This window comes from Erythranthe guttata, chromosome 2, assembly GCF_056151865.1.
Source record: "Erythranthe guttata isolate IM_541 chromosome 2, IM_541, whole genome shotgun sequence".
In the NCBI taxonomy this organism is placed as follows: Eukaryota; Viridiplantae; Streptophyta; class Magnoliopsida; order Lamiales; family Phrymaceae; genus Erythranthe; species Erythranthe guttata.
In genome coordinates this window covers 6265749-6276670 of record NC_142534.1, presented here as the reverse complement: position 1 = coordinate 6276670, position 10922 = coordinate 6265749, and the positions used below count along the sequence as shown (strand labels likewise).

At 32.4% G+C, this 10922-nt stretch overlaps 1 protein-coding gene across 1 annotated transcript; it reads right to left on the bottom strand.

Moving 5' to 3' along the window:
- Nucleotides 1-9663: 9663 nt before the first annotated feature.
- Nucleotides 9664-10629, bottom strand: LOC148772205 (uncharacterized). Its single transcript, XM_088814929.1, has one exon. The coding sequence runs from the start codon at nucleotides 10627-10629 to the stop codon at nucleotides 9664-9666; it is 966 nt and encodes a 321-aa protein (XP_088671055.1).
- Nucleotides 10630-10922: the final 293 nt, after the last annotated feature.

Genomic DNA, 10922 nt, shown 5'->3' with positions numbered 1-10922 from the left:
TAATGGAAATTCCCATGCAAACCTACAACCAATTAATGACAATAAAATATAAAAGATAATTAAGAAAATCTTTTACTTCTTGAAAAATCATACGCACACACAATGACTATTGGATAGTTTTGATGCACATAAACTCTTTTTGATTAATAAAATAGTTTCCTATATAAAAGAAACAATTAATGACAAATTAAAGAATTTAAGTAAACAAGGAGACTTCCCTTTTGTGTTTCACGGTACACATGACTTGTTGCACAAGTCTTTACTCATCCCTTGTTTATTAGGATCCAATTAGATTCTAACAGAGATTACACAGGAGTAGTTTTTGCAGTTTACTCATATATATATATATATATATATATATATATATATATATATATATATATATATATATATATATATATATATATATATATAACTGGAATTGGATTTTCGATCTGAAATAGAATGAATATATAGGAGATTTAATTTTTTTTGTTTTGTTTTTTCTATTATCTATCTATATCTATATATATAATTAGAGCAACTCCAATGCTAAACATCAAAATTGGATTATCAAATACTCATTTGATAATTAAGATAATATTTTAATATTTATTTACAATTTATTTACTCCAACCATGGTTATCTAAATCAATAATCAATTGGAAGTTTTTTAGTGGTTTTATTTGTAATTGCCATGTGTCATTTTGTGATTGGATGTTTAGGTAGTTATTTTTTTGATAACTCAATTTTCGGGATTTATTTTTACATTTAAAGAGGTAGAATATCAAAATACTTACCCACTTTGATACTCCCATTGGAATGGAAAATTTTAATTTTGGAATATCAAAAAGGTGGTTTATGGATTTGATAATCCATTTGATACTCCCATTGGAGTTGCTCTTATATATATATAATCTCTGACGATTCAGTATAGTAGTAGTACATACACTAAACTTAACCACTATAACCATGTTTCTAGATCAGGGATAAATTAATGCAACTCCAAAAATTGAATGGGTTTTTGTTAGCCTGTCTTTCACTGTTCAAAACACAGACCCCATTTCGTTTCTGAATAGGAGTCTAAAGCTCTGTAGGAACTTCACAACATGAAGTAATTAAATCAGATTAATTTCCAACATATATATTATATTCCGTTAATATATGCTTATATTTAGTGAATTAATGATTCCAATCCCTTTTAAGAATTAGTATATATATATATATATATATATATATATATATATATATATATATATATATATATATATATATATATATATATATATATATATATATATATATATATATATATATATATATAAACAAGAAGATTTTGATGAATATTTTTGGGGGTATAACAGTAATTAGTTGGCCAATTGTGGTACGCCTGTTCTCCACTGCAGATTTTTTGTACTAAAACACACACAAACACACCCACAAAGACACACTCTCTCTTACTCGTTAGAGAAATCATTAGAGACTTTGAAGATATTTTCTTGTGTCTAAGGTAAAATCACGTAAACTTATTAGGTATAATATTTCCTTTTCCTCAGTGACTTTATAATGCCGGCCCATATCTCCGATCAATCTTATAATACGGGTTATGTTTTATGGCAGGTTATCCTATGGAAGGTCTTTGTAATTTGTGATTCAGATTAGTCTTGGTTTACGTGGTTGGGGTATATACATATGTCTTCTCAAGTATTATTTTTCTCTGTATCTTCTTCCATTTTACTTCCTTTTCTGGGTTTGCGTAAAAATCTATCAAAACAGCAGGTATAATATTTTCTTGAGTACCATTATTTTTTATTTTCTTTATGTATCTTATTCTTCCATTTTACCCCTTTTTCTTTTAGGGTTTCCATTTTAAACCTTTTCTTTATGTAATATATATATATATTCAAAATTCAAAGAAATAAAATTCGACAAAAATGGAAATAAAAAAAATTAAATTCAAAATGATAAACATTCTTCCAAAATTAGAAATTTTATGATCCAAATAGATGAAATTCAAAATTTTTGTTCCAATTTCTCATAGACATAATAAAGGATCGGACGTTGATATCTCATAACTAATTTATCTAAACATAACCAACAATTTTGAATATATATATATATATATATATATATATATATATATATATATATATATATATATATATATATATATATATATATATATATATATATATATATATATATATATATTCAAAATTCAAAGAAATAAAATTCGACAAGTTTCATTTCCAATTTTTTTTTTTTAAATTCAATATTTTTCTTCAAAAATTACATTATAATGTAGACTTAGTTTATTTTATATTACAAGAGTCGAAAATAATGAACCGATTTTTGAGAAATCCAATCTGTAATTTTTCTGATTATAGAACAACTTTTTCATTCAATTTTTAATTTCTCCGATTATATATATATATATATATATATATATATATATATATATATATATATATATATATATATATATATATATATATATATATATATATATATATATATAATATACACACACACCCCTTATAGTGTAGTCGTTGTTGAATTTCTGGGATGGGTTGGGCTCTTCTTAGGTGGAAATTGGTATGGGATTTTCAAACTTTTTGAATCGGAATTAGAATATATACTAGATTTAATAATTTAATGTAGTTTAATTTGATTAGAATGAATTTACCTTCATCTATTCTAGGATTTTAAAGTGTGTCAAATGAAAAAGGATTTATTAGGGCTAACCCCCTGTTGAGATTTTGGAATGAGGTAGATCCATTTGATTTTTCCCTTTTTGAGATACACCCAATTATGCCAACTTGGCACAATATATTATTTAATTTCCCTATAATACCCCTATTTTATTTTTGGACGTCGGTTTTTTCCTTATCGACGTGATATGGGATTGCTGACACGTTGCCTATAATCACAGATTAAACTTACGTGAGTATATTGGTGGTTTCATCGTTTTCATCATTATCAAAGCGTATACAATCGGGATAGGAAGAATTTTTCACCGCCGTGGTAGTATTCTCGGATCAGAGCGTTTTATCTGGTTAGTATTTACAGTTTTTTTTCGTTTATTTTTTGTCTGTCATGTGTAAGTGTTGTTGTGTTATGGTGGTTAGCCATTATAAGGTTTGTCTTGATGTGTTGATTCAATTGGTATTAATGTAGATCGTTTTAAAAAAAATTTACGTCGTGATATATACATCGTTATGGACTGATGATGTTTGTCTTGGAGGAGGATTCACGTAGTCGCAAGAGGAGTGTTCACGTAGTCTGACCAGAGTTGTTTTATATGAGTGTCGTAGTTGGTTTACGCAGTAATCAAAATAAATATTTGGTGTGGTCGAGTTGATGAAGTTGAAACTGATTGATAGTTGTTTTGTTTGTTTACAGCAGTCGATTTTAATGTATTCGGTAGTACATTGAAATGTATTTGGTAGTCTATTTATTCAATTATTTGTATTCTGCATTTTTTAAGTTCATTTGATGATTTTAGTTTTTTTTCATTGAAATGTATTTGGTAGTCTATTTAATCAATTATTCGTATTCTGCATTTTTAAGTTCATTTAATGATTTTAGTTTTTTTTAGATGGCTAATTTCGTACGGATTTTGTTGAGGTTTGGTGGTTTGGTTGCTATAAAGAGGTGTTCGAATGGGTTTTCTCGCGGTTCATTATATTGGTTGCATTTGCTATTTCAAAGTGGCCACAACTTGATGGATGGGATATAAACATGACATATAGGCTGGATGACATGGGTGAATGTATTTTGGCTGACGACGAGGACATGATGTCAATGTTTGAAATGTTGTCAGAGCTTTCGTTGGATCGTATTGATGTTAACATTGATGGAAAACCTGTAGGTTTGCCTGGACCGAATGTATTACAGAGATTATCTCATCGATTGCAGTAATATGTATTCATCACATGTTTGTTTTTTGGTGTGTCGAAAGTGTTGCAGACAATTCAGTGATATAGGATGTACAATTCAATACTATATATTTTAGTATCATATTAATGTACTATTATTATCATAATAATATACTATTGGCATTTATGTAATATATAGTATGTGCTCCCATTTGCATAGAGATAGTACCCAGGAAACACATATATTGAATTTAGTTCCTAAATTGCTGTCAATAAGTTAATACTGAAAATATTATATGGTTAGACCAAATTCTGGTTTTATGCTTTTGCGAATATTTATGCTTCTTGCACCTGATTTGATTCTGAATATTAGATTGCAATCTTCCTCTGTGACATGTAATTATTTTCCTCCAATCTTGAACACTTTGTCTGTTTTGTTGTATGTTTTCAAAATCAGGACTGTGCCGATTTGTGTTCATGTGACTTGCGAGATGGATATTTCATGCTTGGCAAACGGTAAAATTAGCCGGTAGAATGGCGTCCTTTTCAGGCATTTGTAATGCGCTTTTCGCAGACTGACATTTGCAAAGAAGTCTACTGTTGAATGTAGGCTGGATCGGAATTGTCGGGTCCAACTGCCTTGATATAGTTTTTTTTGTGCCATTATGTTCGATTCGGTTGTAAATCATATAAAAGTGTGTATGTATCAGGCTCACAAACATGCAACAAATATCGATACAGATATTTACATAGTTCATTATGATAATGTACATATAGATTATTAGACTATGTAAATGAACAAACAAACTATAGTACGTATTTAAATGCACATGTGAATACTGTTAAAGTTACATATGTAAATACAAGTCTAATATGACAGTAACGAAACATAATATATTTATACAAATGCACATCATACACATAAACTAATAGCTCATATCAGTAGACTGTATAAATACACTAGCATGCATATTTAGAACTGCCGCACAGTTATGTACACTAACAAATTCAGCTAAACTAATGGTATATTACTACAAATCCAAAATATACACAGAAACTATGACTTCATAACAACACAATTTATATTAACTTACTATCTCAATGTGTAACACGCTATCACAATGCATAACACGTTGTCAGATTTTTTATAATATACTATCTGATTATAATAACGAACTATCACAATATGTAATATGATATCACAATGCATAACAAGTCACCAGATTATTATAATATACTATCAGATTATAATAACCAACTATCACAATACCTAATATGTTATCACAATGTATAATATGAATAAACCCATGAGATTAATTATACTATAGTCAAACAGGACGCTGTATAAAACCCTAAATCGATTATTGAAATCTTAGTCGATTCTATAACTTCTGATCTGTAGAATTAGCGGAAATCCTATATTACCCGCGTTCAGTAGCATTATGTCGTCTGCCATTTTTGATACCTCGTCGCCTGCAACATATTGCAACATGTTTTAGATAAGAAAATAGATGTTGAGTATCCAAAAAAATAGACAAGATGACTACCACGTGCAGTTAAACAAAAAAATTGACATGGGTTACCACTTCTGGTGGATGTCTTGCCCATCGATCGTTGCAACACCACATAATTAGGGCTCGATTTCGGTAGGCGTTTTAGAAAAGATCTGCAATTAAACCAACGTCTCAGTCGATTAAGCAAAAGCACATCAACATATCGATGGGTGATGGCGTTTCAACAAGCGACGAAGACGTACCAATGCCAGAGTGTTCGGAGTGCAGAAAGGCGTCGATCCCCCGTATAGCGTGCTCTCTTCTCTTTGGTGATTTTTCCAGTGAAGCGTATACTTTTTTCTGGTTTTTTGGAATTTTTGCAGAATGTGGTAGTGGGTTTAGTGGGGATAGTGGTTTTAACGGGGAAATAGGGAGGGATTTGATATCATTTCAAAAGGTAAAGTAACGGGATTTGTGGGAATTTGATTGAGGTATTGATGGAATTTAGAAAAATATGGGTTTTTATCTAAATGACAAGTTTGGATCTACCCTGTAAAACTAAGGGAGTTATATCTAATGGACCCAATGAAAAAACCCACACATGAAGCAAGTTCATTTACTTCAAAACATTAAGTCCTAATCATTTTAATAGAAGAATACTGTCTAAAACACATAGGGCTCTTTTGGTTGGTGGGATAAGGGGTGATTGACAGATTAGTCACCCCTAATCCGGCGTTTGGTTCGACTGATAGGGACCCGGTATTGACACAAAGCCCGTTATCCAATCACCCAAATGGGTGATAACTTGTCCCACCTCAATAGGTGTGACAAAATTATCCAGTGAGGATAAATTCGTGAAAATACAAAAAAGCCCCCCATTCATAATATTATTACGACCTAACTGGGTATCAAAGTAGAAAAACCCCTCTTCTTCAATCTTCGTACCAACAGAAACGCGATTAGCCCTAGCAACAGAACATGTTCTTCATGTTCTGAATATACGAGCTCCTACAATCATGGCACATCCAATTTTGGGGGTGGGAGTCGCGAGTGACCACTCAATCTATCGTACTTATTTTTTAGCCTTACAGCCCCAACTTCTCAAGGTTTTCTTCTTCTTCCTCTTCTTTGCTTTTGATTTATCTCTGAAGAATCAAGAATGTTTTTTTTCTTTTTAGATGGCTTAAACTTGAGGTTGTCTTTTTATTTGGTGGTGTTTTATTTATTTTATTGTCTATTTCAAAGTTTGATTGCTGATTCGGATTTGATCCAATTTTTGATTTCTTTTTATCTCGATTTTTTTATTTAGTTAATCAATGTGTATCATCTCTGTTGTTAGTGGTTGGTGATGATGTGATCAATTTTGATTGTGATATGATCATTGTTTTTCATCAGTTTCTTTGTGATTTTTTGATAATCTAAAAATTGGCCATGTAGTAAGATAAATTTGACTTAGAAAATAAATAAATTATAATTCATAATTAATTTGGTGGCAGGGTGAACTAAATGCAGTTTTGGAAGTCTATTTAAGTTCGTTTTTTATCAAATATTGTGTGATATTTTGCTCGTGTTATTACAAATTACTTCGAATTTTGCACGGATTTTTTTCGTATTCCTACAACCATGAAATGTACAGCTATTGAGGTGCAGGATAAGATGAGAATGCTTTTGGTTAAACGTTTCTACAAGTCAATGAAATTAATTTGACCAAGGGCTGTTTTGTAAATTCAAGAATAATCAATCATAATCATTATAACCAAACATCAATTTAACTTATCCCCTATTAATAATCCCTCATACCAAATGTGATTTTTTTTTCTACTAAATAGTGGTGAATAGTGCAATAATCAATAATCAACCATGTATTTGTAATCCCATCCTACCAACCAAAAGAGCCCATAAATGATTGTTATGCATTTAATACCTCTATTTATTTCACAAAATTAGAGATGGCCATATCAAATGTTCTTCTAGTTTATTTATATATATATATATATATATATATATATATATATATATATATATATATATATATATATATATATATATATATATATATAATTATTATTATTATTATTATTATTATTATTATTATTATTATTATTATTATTATTATTATTATTATTATTATTATTATTATTATTATTATTATTATTATTATTATTATTATTATTATTATTATTATTATTATAGTTGGAGTGTTCAAAAGTTTCTAATCTTTATATATAAAAGAAAGGTTTTTCCCAAAACCCTAATTCTATTTTTGTGAAATATTTGTAACCCTAAGAGTTTTTCCGTCTGTTCATGTTAATTATTGGTTTTCAGTTCTTGTTGGCGCAATATTTTGGGGGGTTTCAGCCACGATCTAAAAACTTCTCCATGATTTTGGAAGTTTTCTACCACGATCTGAAAAACTTCTCGTATCCGTTGCACAATATTAACTCACCCTTTTCAACTTCTCCATTTCAATCGCAAACCTTGGAAAACGAGAATTCTCCCGTCTTTTACACTGCCTCTTCGTCATCTATATTCTAATCCTCTCTCTCATATCCTCATTGACTTTCTTTCTCCCAAAAAAAATTAACTCCCCTCTCAGATTTTCTTCATCACCCACAAATGAACACCTTTATGTAATTTGAAGAGAAAAAAGAAAAAAAAAACATGATTACGGAGGTTGTAAGTTGGTGCAAGGTCATAGGATCGAATCCTGACAGTCGTAGTGTAGGAATTGCAACTCCAATGAGGGTTGGTTTCTTGTAGTCACCAGGTCCGGGTCCGCTACCTTAACGGGCCGTTGAGTTACCATGATTTACATTCCTTCATCAATCCTTGGTCGGGCCAAGGGATGGGGGCCCTCGAGGGCGAGACACCTCGCCTTTGGTGCAAGAGAAAAAAAAATGAAACAAGAAAAGAAAATAAATATACTTCCGTTCTAATCATGCTTTTCTCTTCCCCAATTCATCTTCAATTTTGTTTGTAGAATGTGAAATCAGAATCGATATGACGGACATAATTTCATTTGTCGAAGGCAATCATTTGTCGAAGGCAAGTGTTCAATTTATTGAATTCTACTGATTTCCCTTTCATTTTTTTTCTTTAATTTTATCTTCTTTCATAAAAAATAGTTTCGCAGAGACGGTATGACAAATAAGAAACCTCCATTATTTTTTTTATCTGTAAATCATACAATCTCTATATATTTTTCCTTCATAATTTTTATTAAATTCATTTTTGGTGAAGCAGTTTGGGAATGGGACTGTTGGATCCTAACTATCTCTACAACCTGCACACATTTAAGCCCTCGGGTTGGTTTTTTAATTTTATTTTTTTGGACTGTTTTGCCTATTATTTACACAATGTATTTTTATTGCTATATATTTTAATGAGTACCTGGGATTCAGAACATTATTTGAGATAGGAGCAATAATTTTTTTTTTTTTTTTTTTGTTTTTCGAAAATTTGGGATTTGTTTCAATATCTCAACATGGAATTGGTTGCTTTATTAGAAGGGGAAAAAAAGGATCCTGATATTCTTATGGATATCATTTGCTACATGTGTTGGATTGAGCCACGATCGAGCTGTCGAAGAAGAAGATCGTGTGGCTCACTCTTTATAGCCACTTCCTTAATATCATCCCACCCTGTTCTCACGGTGACTCTATATCTTCTCCACCAAGCAATTCCACAAACTATCACCTGTAATTCTTCTAGTTAATTCCCTCTCCTCTTTTTCCATATGTTGCATTTTTGTTAATTTATAAGAATATAATTAGCAAAAGTAGTAAGTGGTTTTTGCAGGGGTAGTGGCGAATAAAACTATGGACTACAAAAAAAAAATGGCATAATCTTAAGAATACATATGCAAAGAACAGTCTCGGTGGAGGTATATTTCTAATCTTCTTCTTTTTTGATTCTTTGTCTGGATTGTAATCTGACCCGTGCGATGCACGGATTGTAATAAAATCAATGCAGACTAATACTCTATTTATTTAAGAATGCATGTGTTTAAAAGTCAGACCAGTTATATGGTAAATAAACTGCTAAAAAAACTGATTAAAATGAGCCCCTACGACTACCATACTCTTGCCAAAAGTTACAGTTACGTAAACAAACCTTATATTAAATACTTGATAAAAAAATATAAAATACCAAGATTAATACGTAAATCTCTTAATGAACTTTTAAAACAATTTCATGAATACAGTCAAAATGGAACCATGTATTCTTCATAACACCTACATTAAATTTCATAAATTCATAGACAATTCGAAGTTCTTTATGCATTTTTTTTTTTTTGAGAGAAAAGAATTGTATTAGGCTAGATAAGCCAAATGAGGAGGGAGAGAAAGACCCTCAGTCGTGGCGAGATCCATGGATACAGCAAGACCATGAGCTAGCTTATTACAAGAGCGAGGAACAAAGGAAAAACGACAGGAAAAAAAAGATAAAGCTAGAGTACAAATGTCCTCTAAATAAGCACCGTAAGGGCATAACAAAAAGTCTTCACCTTGGAGTGCCGTAATAATTTGACGACAGTCCCCTTCGATAGTAATTGACGGCCAACCTTTTGCATGGGCAAGCTGGATTGCGATAAGAGCAGCGTGAGCTTCTCCCTCGACTGGTTGAACATGGCCTGGAAACGTTGCGACGCTCCACCAGAGTGTAGCTCCATCGGAATTTCGAGCCACCGTGGCGACCTTGTAGTGTGGCTGGGATGGTGGGAATGCAGCGTCGAAGTTAACTTTCACTATTCCTTCTGGCGGCGGGGTCCACTGAACTTGTGGAGCGGGGCTCTTGGTGATAGTTGGCTCCAAGCATGCTGACCTGTATATGCTGAGATAATCATCGCTCCAATTCCGCAGCTCCCATCCTCGGACACCTATATCTCCATTTGCTTCCCTATTACGCGAGTCCCACGCTTTCCAGCATATTACCATGGCGAGGCAGAGCAAGTCCTTCGAAAGATGCTTCCTCATCTTATCGAGCCAGCCACAGAAAGAGACCGGTTCAGTTGTTGTGTCGATATTGAATGGTTCGCTTTGCCAAACCTCTGGGAGATCTCTACAACCGATCAAGGCATGCACCGTAGTCTCTGTTCGGGTTCCACACAAGTTGCAGAACGGGTCTGAGGTAATATGACGACGAAAAAGCGCCCCATTGGTCGGGATAATATCCCATGCAGCCCTCCAAACAAAAATCTTGATTTTTGGTGGTAAGGACAAATGCCAAATATACTTCCAGAGGTCCTTAGTTCCATTATTCGACGAGGTCCCATTCATTTGTCAATCACTAGATGTAGCATGATTGTACATAATGTTGTGATAGCATGATTTAACCGTGAATTGGCCGGAGCGCGAGTAGTGCCACACGAGGCGGTCTTGTGCAAAGCTACTGCCAATCGGGGTTGCAAGGATTCTGTTGTGGTCCACCGGCCAAAAAGAGGCATGGATGAGGTCCAAATCCCACACGCGGGAATCCGGCAGGATGAGATCGGAAACCCTATCCGGAAAAGCTGAGACTGCCGAGCGGCGGGTCAGAATGTGGAAATTGCCGTCGTTTTTCAACCATGGAT

What these genes read in the sequence shown, in the direction of transcription:
- LOC148772205 (XM_088814929.1), bottom strand. Translation starts at nt 10,629, where the DNA reads ATGAATGGGACCTCGTCGAATAATGGAACTAAGGACCTCTGGAAGTAT.